This window comes from Pollicipes pollicipes, unplaced genomic scaffold (genome assembly GCF_011947565.3).
Source record: "Pollicipes pollicipes isolate AB1234 unplaced genomic scaffold, Ppol_2.1 Scaffold_4295;HRSCAF=5057_pilon_pilon_pilon, whole genome shotgun sequence".
Classification (NCBI taxonomy): domain Eukaryota; kingdom Metazoa; phylum Arthropoda; class Thecostraca; order Pollicipedomorpha; family Pollicipedidae; genus Pollicipes; species Pollicipes pollicipes.
This window is the reverse complement of record NW_023596461.1, coordinates 15,652,474-15,675,036: the sequence shown is the minus strand read 5'-3', so window position 1 is coordinate 15,675,036 and position 22,563 is coordinate 15,652,474. Positions and strand designations below refer to the sequence as shown.

The following is a 22,563-nucleotide window of genomic DNA, read 5'->3' as shown; positions in this document are numbered from 1 at the left end:
TTTGAATCGGTCAGTTCGATTCGTTCTTGGCCCTAGCAGCATCTCCCTCGCTTGGGTCATGCGAGGGAGAAACAAGCCGCACCAAACAGGGTCATGATGGGCCACCGTGATACTTTTCCTTGCATTTTTGATGCTCCTCTCACGGGTGCTAGTTGTATCAGTTATCCCTATCATTCGCTGCTCAGACAGCATTGCAATGCTGCCTATAAGCTGCCTTAGCCACGTCTACACAGCATGTTAGAACCGCTGCCGGACTGTCACAACTATCAGGCAAATAGAGCACACGCGCTATCCCGCGTTAGCGTATATTGTATGGAATGATAGTTCATATAACGAATAGTTTTTAACTTGCCCATTCTACGTACAAACGCATTTAATGAGAAAAACACTCCTAACAACATTTAAACGCACTTCTGCCACCACAAACGTAGGACCGCCGGCCACAGCTGCAGGCGTGCATGGTTGTCATGGCACCCTCACTTTCCGAGATTGCTGAACCACCTGGCAACTTACGAACAGAATCGCGTCCACAAAAAGGTTTGGCACATCTACCCTGTTAGGCGCTCCTCAACATACAACTAACACGTCTAGCAGTCCAACGTGCCGCCATCATGCATGTGCTTGCTCGCACAGCACGATTTCTGCAGGACAAAATATTTAAACTGACGAAGCGCAAAGTTGGAAGATGTGTGTTGGCGTCCACTCCCCAGTCCGCGGCCGAGGTAAACAATTAAGCGTTGCACTTAATTTTGACGCTCAGCGACTTAAAACGTCACAGTTATCTTCATTATGCAATTTTTAAAGCTCAAATATCAGTGACTCAAAACAAGCCGACCAGCCCGCGTCGAGAAAAAAGGATTGTGGAAGAGTGTTCAACATGGCAGCAGCGAGACCCTCCCGAAGGTCACGACGTCACCAAATGGAATGTGGTACCCTGACATATGTCATTACCAAGCGGCCATGTCCTTCATACTCACAAATGTGCAAGCTGTTCGAAAATAATTCAGATGTGTTTAGCCATGATCGACGCAACAGGTAATCATTGTCATGACTGCATTTAAAAAGAGCTATGCATTCAGGATTTCGCAGCGATTTGATGTGTTCTGTAACGCGGGGAATGCACGCTATTGCAACTGAATTTGTGAATGAGAAATTTAAGAACTATCAGTGTCACTCAATCACCCGGAAGTGACATGTTAACGACAACAGTTGAAAAACGATGTGTGCCGTAGCATGGCCTTCGCCTTGACCTAAAATGTAGAAATGTCGGAAAAATGGAAAACATCCTTTAAAATAATTTGCCCACTTACCAGCATTTAACTTTCTCCCTATCCATATTGAGTGCAGAGGTGGTAACGGTACAAGTAGTACTTATGTTAGCTCTAAGTTGGCATGGAATATGGTCAGTGCGAGAGTTAAGACAGCAAGCAGCACTGATGAGAAAAAATAAATATACGACATCATGGCCATGTACTCTGGATAAGGCACCAGACTGGACATGATTTTCGGTTACAACATGATCTTCGGTCACGCTCAACCAAAGAAGCCGCATGACCATGAATGCCACGTTAGGCTAAAATCTTGGCCATTTGATCATATTTACAAAGCTTAATAATCTGTGAGGTTTCCTAACCAAAAGTGCCATTCAGACCTTCGGGAGACAATTACATAATACTATTAACAAATAAGGTGGCGCAGTTAGCTGGATTCTAACGTACGATCTACCGCATAGGGGCTGCCCGAGTGTGCATTATCTACCACAGCACGACAACTTGGCAGGGTGACACTGGTGTGTCATGACAATGACAAAAACCTGTAACTGAAGTGGAACAGTCGGAGGCAAATGCGTGTCCGAAATGCAGACGTTTGTCATTGCCGGGACTCTATGGCATTCCACTAAAAAAGTCAATATTTTCGCAAGACAGTACCGAAACGACACTAGCAAAGCATGCAAGCTGTAATCAAATGCGGCATAAAATTGTTACCGGGACGGGAATGCAAGATAAACAATGCATAATTGTGCAAACAATGTGCATTAGTTTCACTAAGCTCCCCTTCTGCATTCTAGCCGTGGGAGATACCATGCCCTATGCGTCTTAAACGCAGTTAGATCTAGCAAAATCATTGAGATACTACCTCGCAATGCCCATTGCGCCGGCCGTCAAACACATCTTGTACTCGTGGGACGATGATTGTGGTACCCATGCATCAAATCATACAAAAGAAATGAGTCGCCGTCTCGATAACATTACCAATGTCGTCATACTGATGTCAACATTAACCTCCAAACCGGTGCTATGATTGCGTGGCAGCATGACGGCACTCATTTTAAATTCACCACTTCCCTAGCTAGGCAACGGTCTCGCGCCACGCTTGTCGAAATGCCAACGAAGTCGAAAGATCAGCTGTGTCTTCCTCTTCTTCTTCCTCCAACACCACAGCTCATAGCAACTGGGACCTAGATCCTGCGGTGTCTCGGGGAAGTGTAGCACGTTTGGACTACATGTGCGGATGGCCGACTAACGAGTAATGTTCAAGGACCCGCTGACAACGAACGACAGATCTCAAGCGTGATCATACAGCAACCATTACATGTCAGCTGGCGGAACCCGGCATCCGCTGAGCACAAGGACATCAATAACGGTAAGCAACGATATTTCTGTATCCATCTCCAGCGCTAGTTTGAAAGGACACTGCTCTGCGCCGAGCGACGGCCTTGTTCAATTCTGAAGTCCTTGAAGCATTAATGTAAGATTGTACAAACCCATCACGCTAGACGCCACACCATCTGGAATTTTGATCGAAGCGGGATTAAGTAAAATAAATGTCTGGTGTCCTTTCCCACTCATACAGAGCTTGGCAAAGTATCGTGGATGCGGTTCGCGATGACCCCGGGCCGGTATCCGTAACTGGGCCACACACCCCAGCGATGTTGCAATGCCACATCCTCGACAGCCCCGTCCAGGCGACCCTCTCAACGCCCACAACTGGACGCCCGCCTCAAATCAACTGATGCCTTAGATTCGCGCATGCTTGAAGCATGCCATGACCGGCGAAAGGCTGCGTTTGACTGTGCGCAAAGTCACCAAATCCAAATAGTTAACAGCTTACATGATATCGACAATTTCCAGTTGCCTTTTGACGGCAAAGTATAGGCAAAGTCTGTTGTGCGGTACATTCGCTGCAACTTCACGCTTAGCCAAGCACACCTTTCGCTCCCCCCCCTCGACCTTGGTACCTTCTACGGCAAAACAAAGGGCTGAAGGGTAGTTCCGGTGTATGCCGAGCAGGTCAATAAATATGGCGAAGACCGTGCATCAAAGCCAGGCTTTTCACAGCCGCCGCAATCGAAAACCGATGTAAACCAATCGGAACATGTGCGCTTAAAAAGATAGTTGGACGAAACATGACTGGGCGCATTCAAATATGAATGAGTTGCATAATACATGGACTTACGTGCGATTTGCTCACTGCTTTACATAAAGAACACGGGACTCTCCTGGTCATGGTCCCTATCTTTAGTAGTACTTTCTAAAGCCTGCCTCAGCTGCGTGGGGGAAGGCCACAGCGGGTCAAAACTCCGGTTCGGAAGGCAACCAGTAGGCGACAAAACTACACAACGGGGGAGCCAAGCCGAAGTGATGGCAGCAGAATGAAGCAGGCGACAGTGGCAAGAACCTGGAAGAAGTACACACACAACGGGCAAAAGCGCCACACACTCATGGCGAATGACGACAGATATGCAGAGACCGGGCGTAGTTCCAAATCGGTGTCGTTACCTTTATTGTGTCATAACAACTGTGTAATGTTTGCGCGAATCTCAGCGGGATAAACAATGACCTCGCTCCCATCGACGTGTAGAAAACCGGTAAACAAACGATTACGCGTGCCAACTTTCTTTGTCTGAAAATTGCATCGTCCCAAATTAAGGAGATGGAGACTGGTCGACATAACAAGCGTACCATGTTGTGATCGGGGAGGAATACAAAATACGCGCCAAGTGTTCATAAAATGATTCGATTTACAACCCCCTAGGTAGCACTGACTGTCAGTTGCAATATAGCTTAAGTTGTGTGCATCGCTGTGACGACCCAGCCAGCCATACGCCAGAAGCCGAGAGAAGCAACGGAAACATGGAATCGCTGGTGCAGATGTCGCGGCGTGTCCAGTACCGTATCGCACACTGCCGGCGTGACGTCACGCACTGACCTCCTTGAGGGCCACAACGCCGATCAGACGGCCGATGGCCGTCACGTAAGCGTGGTTCAGCCCCAGCATGGAGAAGAGCGAGTGCACCTTCAGCAGGGAGGTGCGCTCCACCAGCTGAAACGGCGCCGGGTCTGCCAGGCGCAAACAGGGCGTCAGTGGTGACCCAGGCCAGACACGGGCAGGGCATCAGTGGTGACCAGGCCAGGCACAGACAGGGCGTCACTCACAGCTGTACCTGATGCGATTCAGATTGAGGATTCATTGAGAATTACCCAACTTTGCCACGAATAAAGCTTGATTCGAACGTCTAGCTTTCTGCATGGTTCATAATCAGCCTTAAATTAGCAGTTTTTCTTCAAATTGATTGAAGCGGAATTGGCGATAATTGATTCGGCATTAAACCGCGACAACACTCAATAGTCAAAAGTATCGTTCAGTCTTTGGGCATGCTCAGTTTCTGAAATTATTATAGCTTTGTGTCATGTATTGGTACTGGATGTACTAGCATGGCGGCTCTGATCATGATGTAGATACCACGTGGATGATTCAGCGCTTTGTGCAGCATGTTGCGTCATTATCAAAGTTTGTCGTTGAATGTCCGTCCCGACGGCTCATTCAGTAAGAGTGCCCGTCATCTGGCACTCCCAACACTGGCGGTATGGGTTCGAGTCGCTCGCTATCGAGTCGCTATCGTTCAGTCTTTGGGCATGCTCAGTTTCTGAGCTTATTATAGTTTTGTGTCATGTTTTGGTATCGAATGTACTAGCATGGCGGCTCTGTACCACGTGGATGGTTCAGCGCTTTGTGCAGTATGTTGCGTCATTATCAAAGTTTGTCGTTGAATGTCCGTCCCGACGACTCATTCAGTAAGAGTGCCCGTCATCTGACACTCCCAACACTGGCGGTATGAGTTCGAGTCGCTCGCTATCGAGTCGCTATCGTTCAGTCTTTGGGCATGCTCAGTTTCTGAACTTATTATTGTTTTTGGGTCATGTTTTGGTATTGGATGTACTAACATGGCGGCTCTGTACCACGTGGATGGTTCAGCGCTTTGTGCAGTACGTTGCGTCATTATCAAAGTTTGTCGTTGAATGTCCGTCCCGACGACTCATTCAGTAAGAGTGTCCGTCATCTGACACTCCCAACACTGGCGGTGTGGGTTCGAGTCGCTCCAAGCGCTCGTTTGTCCCTGACTGTGATAGCCTGCGGCCGGTGCCGGCGGTCACGCTTAAGGTCAGGTGACGTCAGAGGACAAGACGGACTGTGCCGGCACGTCAAGCTTTCGCCGGAAAATCCTGCCGTTGATCCGGAATTGCATGTTTGGATGGTGCGCTCAGGGTCCGCTTAACAAGCACTGCTTTGTGTGGCGGCTGAAGCCATAAATCGGTCTTATCAGCTGTTTGGGGCTAATTCCTTTGAGTCTGTCAAAGGCACTGTTGCCAACTTGCTTGCACAGCACAGCACACTTTGCACAGGCCGTTGGAATATCAGTTTGGGTACTAAGGTTAACTCAAAACATGATTCGTTCACGAATTGCTTTGAATTACAATCGATTTCGTTTGTACGGGGCTAAATCCAGCATAAATCTGGTGTCATTGGTGATGCAGGTCAATGGCATCACTGGTGCCACTGACATGAGTCAAAAACAGTGGTTTCTAGGAGACCACGCGGATGCCAAGATGAAAACGATGCAGCATTCTATAGAAACATTCCAAGGTCTTTAATCCTTAGCCTTGTCACATAGGTTTGGTCACAAGGTTTTTTACCTAACCGAGATATGTTAAGAATATCGTATTCATTTAAAACGAGGCCGTATTTTGTTCTAACTTCTTCCAATCACACACCATAGTTCGGTCATCGTATGAAAGAGGACGTTATATCACCTCTCTTACAAATGTGTGTACAACACAAAAAATGACACACGCATTTGCGATAACGTACCTATTTTGCAGTCATCAAAGTTAACTTCTTTGTCGAGCTCTTCTTCCTCCCAGAGCTTTTGATCCTCGTATGACATATCGATCACCCTCTCCACCGGCTGGAAGACACGTTCGGAGCATCGAGTAAGCAATTCGGCGGTGGTTGGGGCTTACATCCGATTTGATATCGGTTTGCTAACATGACGTGGTGCCGACCTATCATTTACAACAATTTTATACCAGAGTTTCACGATGGATCCGGATGATTTATATTTTCATGATATATGGCAGGTTTAACAGCATAATAAACGGTCGAAAACCAGTCTGGCCAAACAAGCCATGCCCGAAATAGTGATCAAAACCAATATCGATATAAAAGAGAATATGATGGAGGTCTGTTATGCTAACATTGGTGAGGGAAATGTCACAATATATCCATATGTCAAACGATGCAAGATTAAAATAAAGTAGCAGCCATGTCATACCAAAGTAGCGTCAATGCACCATGGCGTTTTGAAAGAAACGTCTAGTGGGTAATGGTGTTGCATAAAGCACGAGTTTCTAGAAGGTAAAACTCTTCAAGTTAAAAAAACGCGGGAAAGCATGGCGGAAAGTACGGTAAAGATTATCAATCTTGGTCCTCAATATGCTTATTAGACACACAGTGATTTTGCTGTCATTTTGCATTCAGTTTATTCTGCTACTCAGTAAATGCTCACCATACGAATGGACGTGTGCTTTTCGTACGTTTTTCGTACGGTACCACACATTTCGCACGAACGGTTTTCGTAATAACTTGATCTCATTTCTGACATGAGCAGATCACGGGGTACATTCTCTGTTGAGCCCAAATCCTCTTGACACTGTGTCATGACCGCCGTGGTTGAGATGCTTTGGCTGCAGAGGGCTTCCATGATTATTGTTTGAATGCACACGATACAATGCTGGGGCCTCGCAAGCGTCTTTCCTCATCCCTTTACCTAGATTGCTTACGTAATTGATTTGCTGGCTTCTCGATAAAGCTTTATGATATTTCCACTGGATAACGACTGCCACGATTTGAGGCAAGTCATTTCTCCAGCCAAATACATGACTGTGCAATTGTTCCGACCCGCACCCTAAAATTTTGACCCGGAGAACCACAGATGCAGAGATACTTTTGAAAGGCGAGAAAACAATCTTGTGGTCCAGACCTGCACTTCTGCAGCTGAGCTCGATCCTGCCGTTGATCTGGAGCTTGTGTGCATAGATTCTGTGAGTGCATTATACTCACTCGTTGACGGATTGCATCGGCGTTTGAACCGGCAGTTGACAAGGCTTATTCCATCAAGCCGGATGCGATTTTTGTATTATTTCTACTACACCCTTTGCAGCGAAGATCTTCTTAGATAAGTGCCTACGATTTTCCGCACCCCCCCCCCCCCTTGTTACTTTGTGTTGCAAGTCAAGGCAATTCTTCAGTTAGGCATGGGTTTTGTTTAATTTTGACAACTTAAAAACTTAGCCAATTTTGTTTGTGATTATGGCAAATGGTTTGCACCGCACTTGCCGTCATACCGCTAAGCCTCACAAACAATCGTATTCTGTTCTTCTTCAACCATTTTCGTCGGTTTTTTATTGCGTACTCCCTGGAGGCACTCGCTGAAAGCAGCAAAACTGCAGGTGTTCATGTTCCGATCTCCCGGGAATGAGGCTCTACGCTCACTGAGCCCGTCTTAGGCCCGACCTGGTATACTCGGAGCCCGTGTCGTATTAGATACATGCTGTATTGAATTCCATGTGTGCGGTTTCAGGCATGCTGTGCCAGCATGCAAGGCAAATTTGCTCCGGCTTCAAGCCATATTACAACAAAAATAGTGCGAATTCATACCAGGTGCTCCTTTTTTCTCCTGCTGAGCGCCATCTCAGCGTTATATGAAGGTTATCGATGCGCTATGAGGACTCAGGACGCGCGACGACCCCATCTACACGACTCGTGAGGGACGACAGGTACGTGAGGTCGATAAACACTCACTAGTCATTCAGATGTTGTTCTAGAATTCCGCGGAAACGTTGAAATGGCTGGCTTTAAAACTGACATGCATGGACTCAAGGCTACGACCGCAACTCCAGACGCCGTGGGCCGATCACGTCCGGTCACCCGATACCGGCCGGTCACGACCTCAGTTCCAGACGCAGTGAGCCGATCACGCGCGGTCACCGGATACCGGCCGGTCGGCTCACGGCGAACCGCCGTGAGTGGCCCGCCAATGTTTAATTTCGATTGCCAACCGATATAGGAGATATCCTATCGATTCATTTTTATCCTGAATGGCAACAGGGTGATCTTCAATTGCATACCGGTATGGAGAAGCTCAAACGCACCATGCTTTTTCACAAAATGAGGTCAAGGGTGAAACTATGCCATTATATGCAGCAATTAACCTTGAGTGTCATATTGACTCATGTTTCAGAAACCTGTAGATATTTAGCTATCCGGTGCACCTGACACTAGCATAATACTCAATAAACTGTTATCGCATAAGCAAGTTGAAAATAGTTAAGTTGTTCGGTGCAGTAGCGAGGGAAATCATTCACATATATAAAACAGTAGTATTAGCCTTATTCCTCGTAGAAAAGCCAGGAGAATGGAAATATAGTTGGCTTGATGTTTCGGCAACATGCCTTTATCGAAACAATAGCAGAAGTGAATTCAAAATTGACTGCCGATGATCCTACTCGATTTTCAGTCATTTTTTTAAAACAGCGAGCCACAGTCTTTACAGGACACTAACATTCAGGGAAATAAACAAAGGGCGATTGCCAGCCATTACCGCGAGCAGTCCCTATCTAAGAATTAGAATGCGCGAACATACGTGTACATGCAAATGAATTCAAGCAAAAAGGCATCACGCTTCGCGCTTCATTCAAACATGCAAGCGAGTTGAAGCAAACAGGCATCACACATCGCGAATCAATTATGCAGGCAAACGATTTCAATTAAGCAGGCATGGCACTTCCCGCGTCAGGTATCACTTACATGTGTAAGCGATTTTAAGCTGGCACACATCACACATACACGCACATATCATGTCCGCATAATCGGCCATGTGAGCCAGGTATGTTAAGACTTGGCCGTCGACTTTTTATAAGAATATGTTCACTTATTTTCCTGTCTGGGTGATCCCGTGCTCTGTAGGTGACTTTGAGCTCTAAAAGGGGCATAGAGTCCATACGTCCGTCGATTTCAGCCCAAGCGGGTTTTGCCAAAAAATGGTCATCGAAAGGGGTAATCCCGGTTTTGATTTAAGCGCTCGCAGGTTTTCATTACATCTCAAACGAATAGGGCGCATGAACTCCCCAACATAGACTATGTTCCTACCATGTTTTTCACACAGCTTGCACCTGATTTCGTAAATCACATTTCTTTGCGTGCAAACCCCTTGAAACCCAGAACTGCATAAATGACATCTGTTGCCACCCGGGCACTTAGGCTCCGAGACGGAATATTTCACCACAGACTTATTGTCGTTTTTCCAGGCTATGCGTAAGCACAGTTTTGATTGTTTAAAATGCGTTTGATTTTCCAAAGCAGATGCTCATATGAGCGTTTGGACCCTTTGGACCCGCCCCTATGCACCCTATGCCGCTCTTAAAGCTCAAAGTCACCTATAGAGCAAAGGACCACCCAGACGGGAAAATAAGTGAACCCGTTCTTACAAAAATCCGGCGACGAAAGCTCACCTATGAAGCCCACGAAATCTCACCTATGAAACCTTATGAGGCCCATCATGGTCGATTATGATATTGGTCTTATGATGTGATATGTGCCTTGATTATGACGTGTGCCAGCTTAAAATCGTTTACATGTAGAAGTGATGCCTGACGCGTGATGCGCAATGCCTGTTTAATTAAAATCATTGGTATATAATTGATGTGTGATGAGTGGTGCTTGTTCCTTGAACTCGCTTGCATGTGTGAGTGAAACGTAATGTGTGATGCCTGTTTACCTGGATTCGTTTAAATGTACACGCATTTTTCGCTTATCATAATTTTTAGTTAGATATGCACTATGTCTTAGTCATGGCTGGCAAGTTCTCCTTGTATAATCCGCTGAATGTTGGTCTCCTATTAAAGCTGTGGCTCGCTGTTTAAAAAAAAAAACCTGAAAAATCGAGCAAGATCATCGGCAGGCAATTTTGCATTCACTTCTGCCATTGTCTCGATGAAGGCATGTTACCAAAATATCAACCCAAATGTATCTCTATTCTCCTGGTTTTCTCCGAGATATAAAGCTAATACCATTGTCTTATATAAGTTGAAAATGGGGTTCGTGACGTTTGTAAGTCAGTATTTCTCTTCTAGGCAGGCATGTTCAACCTTAGAATAACAAAAATACGTAACGCGCCGTGTTACGTGACGTCGCCGCATCATGTACGGACAGAACCAATGAAAGACTGCCAAAATCCTGTCAGTTCGCGTGCGGGAGCACCAAAGCAAAACGAGCAGAGAGTGATGATCTCGGTGATCAAGCACACGCAAGTTGGCTATACCCTTTTACGCGGTACAAACATTACATTCACAAGCTACATCCTACAGCGGATCTCTTTCGTGGCGCATTAAATATGTTCCCACAGTTCACACACATAACTTCGGTGGATCAAGTTTATGTTGCAATACAGGGTAGGAAAAAATACGAAATGCAGAGGGAAGTTAGGGTTCCTCTGTACGCGAGACTTGAACGCATATGACAATATTTCCTTCGATGGCAGGCTTTTCTATTTTTTTGTTTGGCGCCAGCTTGCAAAAAGCTCGGGCATTCCGCAGCGCTGGAAAGACGCAGGCCACATGCAATGTGGGGCTAATGAGGAAGAGCACCTCGTATCGCCGCAAAAGCCGAATGGCTCTCTCCAGCTGCGAACAAAACACGTTTGGGCATCAGCTCGCTTTCATCTTACGCCTGGCGTGTGAGATGTGTTCCCCGGCGCTTAAAGTGTTGCACTGCAGCATGGTATCCATCATGTTACGCACAATAACAAAAACAAAATCAGCACAGTAGCTCACACAGTTTTGGGCTCAGGTCGAAAGGACAATAGGTAAAACTGGGCCAGAATATTCCATGAAGAGACAAGACCAGAAGGCAAAGGAAACACAATATTTGGACCACGAAACCAACCACTTCAATGCGAATAATCACACCAAAGCCACGATAATTGGGATACTCGGACATGTTCGACACTGCAAGGCTGCATGAACACGTTTAAGATCACACGGACTGGAACATCAAAGGTCACACGAGTCACTCCTGATGGCAAAGGTACGTGATTCCCTGTGTGAACACCTTGTACCAACCCAGTCACCTGATGGCTGCTTGTCTGCACCGTTCCCTTCCGTGAGTCCCAGTGACGCCCCTGAATACGGGCCCGGGTCTCCCCAGCCGGACACAGCCAGCGTGCAGCCTGGGCCGGACGGCGGGGGCGGCGGAGGCGGCGGCGGCGGCGCTGGCCGGGCTCGGCTCATGCGTCACAGAGCGGGCGGCGGGCGCCGAGCAGCACAGCGGCGCAGCCACGGCCGGCAGCGGTCGGCGTGCGCCGGCGCCGTCCGCACCAACCAGGCAGTTTGGCACGTGGCACAACTCGCCAGCCAGTAATGACGCGCGCTACAACATTCAGCGCTCCTAAGTCCTCGAAACCCGACACATCTGTTGAAGTCGGCGGTGAAAAATGGACCCATGAATAACTTGCAGACCGCAGTGTTAGGGTGGTGCCACTTGTGAGTGCAGAGGCTCGAGTACCGCGAAAATAAAAGCTTGATGGAAGCGGTAGTACCTGCACCACACCACATCACCGTTTCGCATCAGCCTGTTTTTTTTAAGTGAAATGCACTGACATAAGCTTGAGCCGGCGACAATAATGCGCGACTAAAAATGCCCGCAGCGCATAAAGTTCCTGACAGGCCTAGATTCAAACTGTCACACATGGTAGCTTAACAGAAAGGTCTCATGCAGCCATTACCGGACTGTGGTCCTAACACATGTGACTCTGAAAGATGCCAGCCCAGCGAGCAGACAGCAGCCGGCGGCGGGGCGCCACTCACCAGTGTAACCCGCTTCTCCGGCGGTGGCGGCGGCTGCGGCGGCGGCGGCAGCACGCCGTCCATCTCAGCCAGCCCCGCCTCCTCCACCCGCGTCTCCCTCGCCCTCTGCAGCACGTCCTCAGCTGTCGCCCTCAGCCTGCCGGACACGACACGAGCCGCTGAGGCCGCCGGCCGGGGGTCAGCACAGGCACGTGCAGCCCGCCGCCCGGCCGCGGGCGGCGGAGGGGGCAGGGTTGGTATTGGCTGCGGCCCGACCGATCCGCTCCATCATTTCAGCGGCGCCGGACGTGGTGGGCGCTCGGAGCGTGACGGAACCGACGGGCAGACAGACGTGTAGCGACCGCACACAGCGGGGGACAGGAGGGCGTCGGAGAGCCTGTGTCTCGCCATAACGACGGGAGGGGGCAGCCAGGGACGCAGCTAGGAATGGCCATGTGGGTCATGCCACGCCCCCTCCTCAACCGCGTGTGAGGAAATTTGATCTATTTTCGCTGCAGCTTTGAAAGTTGACATTTGGTCTCCATCAAAACACTTCGAGCTACGTGACTGGGGCAGACAAGAAGCTGCCCAAGCCAGTGTTGGTCGCGGCCTACTCAGACGCCAGCACGTCCCAGCTCAAACCCACGGACACGGCCTGAGCCCAGTCTATTTGTACTGCTTGGAGGCGTATGCACAGTCCGGTTCATTGAGAGAAACTTTAAATCAAAGCAAAATTAAAGCAAAAACTAGCCACACCCGGTCGGAGTTTATCTAGATATTACTTTTGATTGATGTGTTTACGCTACAAGCTACAAACAATTAATAAGACCGTTTGGGTGTTATTTTGATATAGTATGACATCTATATCCATATATGACACAAGTTTTACTCCTATCGTGTCATCAATATCCCAGGTTTTGGCCTCAACGCGGGCCTGATGCTACCGAACGCCCTATGTAATGCATTATTAACAGTAGGCGTTTAGTCCATGACGTCATGGCCGAGGCAAAACACAGATAGGTCAATTTCAAGGAGTTCGTGATTTGTTTAGGGTTATAGACACGCATCCCAGAATCACAATTTTCTGTTATTACTAGAAAACGGCAAATCGTAAATTTTACCGGCGCACGTGATCTATGTAAGGATCGTGAAAGCCACCAGACGGTCCAAGACCGCGTAGGTTCGGAGGACAGTTCCAGACCAGGAGGCGAGCCTCACCTGGTGTCGCTGCTGCCAGTGACGGTGGCGTAGGACGACCCGAACCAGCTGTGCGAGCCGGCCTTCGCCGAGCGCAGGCTAAACGAGTCAGTCTTCTTCAGGATTGGCCGCAGAGGCCGGCGATCCGGCGGCGAGGTGGGCGAGGAGGCCGACGAGAGGCCGGCCACCGCCTGCGGCGCAGTGCTGGGGTCAGACGAGGTGGGCGAGGAGGCTGACGAGAGGCCGGCCACCGCCTGCGGCACGGTGCTGGGGTCAGACGAGGTGGGCGAGGAGGCTGACGAGAGGCCGGAACTGCCTCCTCCGGCACGTGTTAAGGGTCAGGCAACGCGAAGGCTCGGCTTGGAGCGCCGCGCCCCAACACGGATGGCGCATCGACACCAAAGGCACGAACACAGGGACCGGACAAACGAGAGATGGGTGGGCCGAAGTCCACCTGTTTATCGTAAAGTTTGGCAATAATCAGATGACGGTACATGTGATCATCAACAACAAAATTAATTCGAGAGGTGATGAGGCCATCCACGCTTTGGGACGTTCCTCTGCCTCTGGCCGGAGCCATGCGCAGACGACGGCAGGCGAACCGCGGACAGCACGATGGTACGCATGGTACGCATGGCGCAACGTGCCTGCGTCAGCGGGCTGAACAGGCAGCCGGATAGGAGCGGCGTCATGCCGGCGGAGGTGTCCGTACAGGCCCTGTCGGTACGAGCCCTGTCGATGCGGGCCCTGTTGCTACGGGGGCCCTGTCGACGCAGGCCCTGTCGGTACGGACCCTGTCGGTACGGGCCCTGTCGGTACGGGCCCTGTCGGTACGGGCCCTGTGGACGCGGGCCCTGATGGTACGGGCCCTGTTCGTACGGGCCCTGTCCGTACGGGCCTTGTTCGTACGGGTCCTGTTCGTACGGGCCCTGTCCGTACGGGCCCTGTCCGTACGGGACCTGTCAGCACGGGCCGTCCTGCCACCTGACGCCCTCAGGTCGCCCGCCATCATCCTTAAAGGGCGTGATGAGAGCCACGTCCGATCACGCGACCTTTGACCGTCCGGACTGAGCTGTGTCACTGACCCACTCGCCAGACGAAGTGGATTGGTGGCAGCCCAGCACCGCCTGTAGTGTGCGGTTATTTATCTCTTGGGGAATGCGGAGATTGAAACCACACCAGCGCAGGCACGCGGGGGCGGCTCTCTGCCCTGCGCCGCTCCATCCGCTCCACTGGCTCACGGCATTCGGGTACCGCGATCGCGCTAGTCGAAGTGTTTTTGCCGCGCATCGGCACGTGGCTTTACGCGTCCGTGGCGTGTCACGTGGCTTCACGTGTCCGAGGTCATTCATTATTTCCCTTGACAGGAATGAGAGTGTTTCCCGCATCACGTTGTTCACCACCTACTTCAACCACGTGTTATCGATCGATTACTTCGCAGACATGCGCTGCTGCGCTGTGTAATACATGCGGTTCTGAGGCAGGGCTTGAAGATTATTGGTCACCGGCGCCAGTATATGAGGTTTACGCCAGCGAGCACCAGATAAAAAGCATAAGTTACCACCTAAAGACACATTTCGCGAATTTTTCAAAAACGCAAACACGAGGAGCGCACGAGGAGCGCACGAGGAGCACGAGGAGCATGCGCGCACAAACAGACTTTTAGTTACAGTTTTTTACAGAACAGGGCTGAGGTCTTCGACCAATGTTTTTCCTGCTAGGTGGCGCAGACGGTGCAAAATCCGCCAGCCAATCTCGATCAATCCGTGGAGAACTGCGCCCCTGTGACTAACCGCCCGCCGTGCGCCGCCGTCGGCAGACACTGAGTGTCGCCGAGAGCGCCAGCGCCGCCCCGATGTCACAGTCAAGGTGTAATATAATTTTGATCGATTTCCGGGCCCATCCCGGCTGGATGATAATGTTTATTTCTGAGCGCTGCAGCGGGTCGTTCTGGGCCGGGTTACGGCGCGGCGCCGGCCGAGAATGGCCGGAAGGAACTCGCCAGCACCAAATGAGCTCCGTTCTGGGTCAGCACGTGCCACGGCGGATGGGCCGCCGGCCTCGGGCAGACACGAACAGGCATGACACCCGCCCATGTTGGACGGCGAGGCCCCGGCCATGTCTGGACGCACGCTTCGAAAATGTTCCCAGTGGAGAGTAACGATGTTGCGTGGTAAGTGGTCCGGGTTATTCGCGTGGTAGGACCTCGTTGACATGTCTAAGGCGCCTGAGGCCCAGTGTACTGCACTCCGGAGCGTGCGAGTTGCGATGTCAAAACTGACACCGTGCTGGACGGAGGTCTATTTCGACCAAATCTACAACAGCCTATCCAGACCTTCGACCACAGTTTTATCTTCATCTGTTCTGGCCATCATCCATGCTCTCCACTAACGAGAGAAGACGATATGCTAAGAATAGATGTCCTACAGCGCCACGATAACCGGATAGGCGAAAAGCCCAAGCTAGGATAAATAAACATTATCTCAATGACGCGGCACGGTATCAAATTGATTCGAAATGCATTCCTGCAATCTCCTACTCCCCCCCCCCCACTTAACATAATTTATGTTCTCTTGCCACCCGCTCCAGGCGGCTGCTACGCCGGACGAGCCATCGTGGCGCCCCACCTGCTCCTCGTCGTCGCCGGCCTCGGAGAGGCTTGTTGGAGTGATACGCAGCTCCGGCAATGTCGGCCTCACGGGCGTCACGGCGAACCGGGAGGACCGCGCCGGAGCCGGAGCCGACGCTGGGGCCAGGGCTGGGGCCGGGGCCGGAGCCGAGGCCGAGGCCGAGGCCGGGGCCGGGGCCGGGGCCGGGGCCGGGGCCAGGGCCGGGGCCGGAGCCGGAGCCGGAGCCGGAGCCGGTTCGTCGTCGGCGGCGGCCAGGCGCGCGCCGGACACCTGCACCACGGGCTCGTCGGGCGGCGCGTCGCCGCCCTCCTGCTGGCGGCGCTGCTCCTCCCGGTGTTCAGCCGTGGCCAGCGCCACCAGGTCCTTCCAGCTGCGGTTGGGCCGCGACAGGCGCACCCTGCCGGCCCGGACGACGCTCAGCCCCAGCGGCGGCGACGCTCAGGGGAGGGGGAGTGCTGATCAGGGCAGGGCAGCCGTTACAGAGCCTGGCGAATGACGCTCAGGGGAGGGCAGCAGTTCAGAGGCTAGCAAGTGGCGCTCAGCAGCTGAGGACCGATGCTCAGGAAATGGGAAGCAGTGCTCGTGGGGTGATGATGCGTGGGTGGTGCTCCGCAGGTTGGTGCCCCCTGATGAGAGACCGGCGATCTCGACCGTAATGTGACACCTTGCTGCCGGGCTATTTACCACACCGTTATTTTCCATTGCTGTCTGTCTTCAAGCTGCGATCACACGTTGCCGAATACTGATTTCAACATCGGCATTTGACATTGACGTGGTGTTGGCATTTTGGCCACATTTGGCCGTTTTGACATTGAAAGCGCGCATTCTACTGTACGCAAATGCATTATCGTAATAAACGAGGTAATAAACGATGCATTAGTATTGTCTGCGCAATCACCTGGGCAATGCAGAAAATAACAGTTTTAGCTCTCAATGGTACAATATTTTACAATACGAGCGGCCATTAAATCACACTAAAGCACCATTTTATTCCCTACGGCTGAAAACACTCTTTTGAACAGGATGTAGAAATAAATAACAAGACGGTAGTTTCACGGCAGAAATCGCCCGCAGAACATACTATATGCCGCCATAAATACGGCACCGCAATCTACCTCAAAAGCATACGCCCCCCCCCCCGCCCCCGGTCCCTCCCCGACCCCATCATAAAGAAAAGCCAAAGGCAGGATTCCCAAGACGCTGGCAAACGGTGCGGAACGCATCGTAGGGTCGGCCGCACAGAGTTGTGGGCACGAGCCGCCGGACGGGCGCCTGAATCTGCCGGGGTGAGGCCGGCCGCGCTGGCTCCTAACACCGCCGGCGCCGCGGGAGATCTACAGACCCGACATATTGGACCGGGGCCCAGCCGGGGACGGCCGAGCACATGGACCCACCGCCTCGGTGACACCCTGACGTCCCCTTGGAAGCTGCTGGACAGCAATTGGACGGGCGTGTGTTGCAGCGGAAAACGAGGTCACCGACACTCAGCTGAGATTGACAGGATGATCTCCCATGACAATTTTAGGTTCATAAGATGTGCTGAAGGCGACGGCCAAACAGTTCCTAAACACTTCGTCGGCTGCCACCATTAGGCCTGGAATACCACGGTAAGCGCGCACAACGCGTGGGACGCACTGCCCCGCCAGCGTGACGTAATAAATCGCATACAAAGGCGGGTAGCCGTCTCACTTTTGCGCCGCTCGCTGCCATCGCGTGACCACCTCCATGCGTCGGTCGCGTCCGAGGTGCTTCTCCAGGAGCAGCACCAGGTGTTTCCGCTTGATGCTACCCAGCAGCACCATCGAGTCTGAAACGCCCGCGGGGTTCAGAGCGCGCGGCAGCTTCGGGGGTCGCATTGACTCCCGGCTCGACTCCAGTTTCAAATCGGCGGCCCGGTCACCGCGGCAACAGCGGATGCGATTAGAGAAGGGCTCGGGTGGAATCGTGTCCGCTGAACTCCGGTAAACAGGTCTGTAGGACGGCGATAACGGAGCTTCTCTGCGGCAGCCCGGCGATGATCCTCGTCTTCCAGCTACTCTTCTCGTGTTGCCCCGTCAATAGACACGTATGTCGGCAAATATTGATAGATGTGGTATCCATCAGTTCTACCTAATGCCCACAGAAGCTTCCCGGACATGTAAGCCGGCAATATTTTAATCCATCATCGAAAAAACTATATAATCTATGCGGATTACCACTGAATGACGTAACCATACAATACACCGGGTATGCCTTTCTTTTTCTGTAACCACGTAACCACGCCCATAACCATAATTCAAAATGTGCAAAGACTTACTCAGCACAAAGGGTGTGGTAGCTATGTTCAAGTTGAGGTGGAGAACTCCAAAATGTCAAAATGGGCCCCTGAGATTAGAAAGTGGGCCCCTATAAGCCTGAATGGGCTCTATACAGGTCAAAGGGGCCTAAACAGATCAAAATTCGCCGTCCGCAGATCGGAACGGGCCTTGTATAGTCCAGAATAAGAGCACGTTGGTTGGCAATGGGCCCTCTACAAGCCAGCGTGGACTCTCCACAGTTAAAAATGGGCGCTCTACAGGCTTAAGTGAGCTCTACACAGTGAACAATAGGCCCTTTACTGGTCAGGCCACAACCCCTTTCCCTATCGATCAGAGTGGGCCCTCTCCAGGCTGCAGGCCAGACTGAGCGTTCTACATGCCAAAGTTGGCCCTCGCCTGTCAATACTGAAACCTCCACAGGTCATCATGGTTCTTCTGCAGATCATGATGGGTCCTCTTCAAGCCAAATGGGCCTTCCACGGGACAGAATGGCTGTTCCACTGTCAACAATTGGCCGTCCACAGATCAGAATGGCCTTCTTCAGGTCGGAATGGGCCGTCCACAGACAATGATGGGCCTTCTACAAGTCAGAATGGGCTCTCTACAGGTTCAGAATCGCCCTCTCTTTGTCAGATTTAAAAAAAAGAATCCGATCCGAACCCTTTGAATGATGGATTTCGGGGATCAGCGCTCACGGTAAGCAGTGCTTGTTGTGTGAGCCATGACCCCCACCATCCGATCGCGCAATTCCAGGCAACGGCGGAATTTAGTGGCGGAAGCTTAACGTGCCGCAATGCTCGGCACGGTCCGTTCCGCCCTTTGACGTCAACTGACCTTTAGCGCAACCGCTGCCACCGGCCGCAGGCCATACCTGTCAGGGGCAAATAACGGGCGCCCTAAAGCGACTCGAACCCATCCCGCCACGGGCGGGTGGATCGGACGGCAGGCGCTGTAACCAACTGAGCCACCGGGACGGACACCAGGAGGATACCTCTTAAAACGTCAGAATAAGACATTGACAGCTCAGAATATACTTTTATAGGATTAGATAATTCATTTACGGTTCAAAAAGGACTCTTATCAAACCAAAATAGACCTTTCACACGCCCTCCAGGATGTGAGAGGGTACCGCCCCCAGCTTTCAAGTTCAGGGAAGAGGGGGCGACCTCCCCCCCCCTCCGTTCCTGCGTCCTTGCTCAGCACTCATGTTTATCAATAACCTTTTTAATCAGTCACTTAGCCGCATGCTCGCAGCTGTCTTTTGTGACTTTACCAGAAAGAAGCATGTTACAGAGCTGAATGCCACGAAGCCCAAACGAGCACCGCAGCGTCAACACACATACATAAGCCGTTGGGCTCTAGCTGATTAAATATGCCAGCTTATGAGTTACTGGGATGCCTGGCTTACAGGGCTTCTGTTAGCCCGACCAGCAATTCAGGGGAAACAGTATCACAGGCTGAAGTGAGGAAAGGAGTGTGAGCGTAGAAAGCGTGGGGGCGTGAACTGCAGTACCGAGGCAAGACCTGCCTTCGTCCGGACTGGGACGCGAGCCGGCGGTGGCCACCCGGACACCGCTGCTGGCTCGACACAGACACAGTCACCGGTCCCGGCCGGACACCACAGTCGGCTCGACACAGACACAGTCACCGGTCCCCGCCGGGCACACAGTCGGCTCGACGCAGACAGTCACCGGTCCCGCCGGACACCACAGTCGGCTCGACACAGACAGTCACCGGTCCCGGCCGGACACCACAGTCGGCTCGACACAGACAGTCACCGGTCCCGGCCGGACACCACAGTCGGCTCGACACAGACACAGTCACCGGTCCCGGCCGGCCGCCACAGTCGGCTCGACACAGACACAGTCACCGGTTCCCGGCCGGACACCACAGTCAGCTCGACACAGACACAGTCACCGGTCCCGGCCGGACACCGCAGTCCGCTCGACACAGACAGCCACCGGTCCCGCCGGACACCACAGTCGGCTCGACACAGACACAGTCACCGGTCCCGGCCGGGCCCCGTCCGCTCAGTGTATATCCTGAGCACCCCCGCAACAGACTGTCACAAGTCCCAGTCGGACACAGTCCGGCATCAGGCCCGTCAGCGCACAACTATCACTAGTCCCGTTCTGACACTGGCTGACACCAAACCCGTCCAGACCCAATCTGGCACCAGTCCCGGTGCCTTCTGACAACAGTCCCGACCGACAGCATGCCGGGTGGAGTACAGCCTGACACTAGACTCAGCACCACGGTCGTAAGGCACGTTGACACTATGTTGACTGCTGCAGAATCCGCAGCGGATTTCGCAGTCGTCAGATGTTGCGCACAAGAAGCACCAACTTTACGCTCTTTTTACCCGCACCTTGCTGCCGACCTGACAAAGCCTGGAAGGCCTGATCATGTAGTACAACTGGACAACTGCCACACAGCACTGAAAATTGGGTTGGTGATCCTTACCAGTCATAACACAACTGGGCAATGCGATCAGCCCATTTCGTTTCGGGTTCTGAGAATGTCTGCATGGTAACCGCGCACTCGCCAGCATGACGCAACGCGGGAAATTCATAGACCGCAGATGGTATAGATGCGACAGGTTGAGAAACCGAACACTACTGTCACTGTGAGGTGCACTGTATGATACGGTCCAGAGGAACAATTACCTGCGTGGTGGGGTTTCCCAAAATGCTAACTAGCACTATCACATGACCACGTGATGTCACTCACCATGAGAGTCGACCAGCGGCACGCTGGAGAGCTTCTTGTTTTCTCGCAGCACCTGCCGCAGCTGTCGGTGGCTGATGCCGTGCCAGATGTACTGCACCTCCCGCACCATGATGTCCTCCACGTAGATGGAGTAGGCGTCTGCAGCCAGAGGACGACGGCGGCATGAAAAACACGCCCAGAAGCTTGCTACCAACTTCGGTCATCACGCCGCGGCGGCATCTTTAGATGGTGATGACTGCATATGTTAGGACGCAAGTTCTCCTCATCTTTATGCTGTTTCCTATACTAATCCGTGTTAGTGGTTTGATAAAGCAAACTTGCTCCAAGTGTTGCAAATTGTATGTTTTTGAACTGCTTGGGAAAGTCTAAGGGCTGTAAAACTCTATGTGGGTTCAGCCTGCGGGGTAAAATTACTTACACATCCTCAGTTCCCTCGAAACGTACGGAATATGTATATTGATTCAAGCCTATTTTGCGCCAAACATGCGTGCATAAGTGTTTTCAAGCGGAGCGAATAGTGCATGGCGTATCGGCCAGTAATGCCCATGACATATAACGTGGTTTACAGACAAAGCCTGAGCATATTCCCTTGGTGACGTTATTGATACAACATTCGCACCTCGTCACTAGAGCTCCGGCCCCATATTCAGCCCATGAACATAGGTTGCGCAGTTAGCCAAAACATGAATTAAAACGAGCAGAACTCGACTTTCACACGAGCAACGTTACTGCCAATAAATTATCAGTCGCGAAAGGGGCGTAGGACCGAACCACTCATTTGTCACGTTTTCAATTTTACATGACACCGGTCATAGCGCGTCTTAAATAGAGCAATTTCTCTTCAGGAGCGCGCCGCGGCGCTCCGTTGCTCAGCGAATGATCGCGTGACCTACTTCTCCAATTTGGTCGCACGAGTGGTCGCCCCGCCCCGACGCCACCGCCCGACGACGACCGCGGGGGCCGACGGCGGCGACGACACGGCCGGAACGACCGGCTCCGGACGGTCGGAGGTCACCGAGCCACTGGCTGCCCCAGCGCGACGCAGTTTGCAGGACCACCGCACACCGGCGTACTGGGGCACTGTTTGAAGCAATCGATGGTTTAAGGGAGTGTTCCACGTTTGTATGGGGTTTTTAACTGAGATGGTCATCTTGAAGATCATTCGGTGCAGTTCACAGCCCTGCCTTTATGACCTAAGCCTCTCTAGTTTCTGAGCTATACGCCCGCGAAGATGCGCATATGATTTCGGGGAGACTATTTCAAGGTCATCCAGATATCCATGACGTCATAGTAACGTCATTCAAATCCTGCCATTCTATTAGCCATGCGACGATCAGGGCTAAAATAAATATGATTGTCGGGCCATTCATATCTGGCGTTCAGGAGTACGATTTCCAGATATAACGGCTGTCGATTGCCTTTCAATCAATGTTGCACAGGGTAAGACGTCGTTATCACACAATGACACAATAAGAAACATATTTACTAAACAGAGAAAATGTATCGTCTAGAGCACTCTTTTTCACT

At 51.6% G+C, this 22,563-nt stretch overlaps 1 protein-coding gene across 1 annotated transcript in view; it reads right to left on the bottom strand.

The window, feature by feature from the left end:
* The window catches only part of LOC119097212 (chloride channel protein 2), a 56,326-nt gene that overhangs the window by 5,395 nt on the left and 28,368 nt on the right, over positions 1-22,563 (bottom strand). Inside the window, exons 6-15 of the mRNA XM_037220266.1 lie at positions 21,037-21,174; positions 17,699-17,816; positions 16,334-16,406; positions 16,007-16,057; positions 14,027-14,323; positions 13,401-13,633; positions 12,282-12,339; positions 12,204-12,245; positions 6,151-6,247; positions 4,210-4,340 (exon numbers count right to left, since the gene is read on the bottom strand). Of these exons, the coding sequence (XP_037076161.1) occupies positions 4,210-4,340; positions 6,151-6,247; positions 12,204-12,245; positions 12,282-12,339; positions 13,401-13,633; positions 14,027-14,323; positions 16,007-16,057; positions 16,334-16,406; positions 17,699-17,816; positions 21,037-21,174 (1,238 nt within the window). The remainder of the gene's footprint in view (positions 1-4,209; positions 4,341-6,150; positions 6,248-12,203; positions 12,246-12,281; positions 12,340-13,400; positions 13,634-14,026; positions 14,324-16,006; positions 16,058-16,333; positions 16,407-17,698; positions 17,817-21,036; positions 21,175-22,563) is intronic.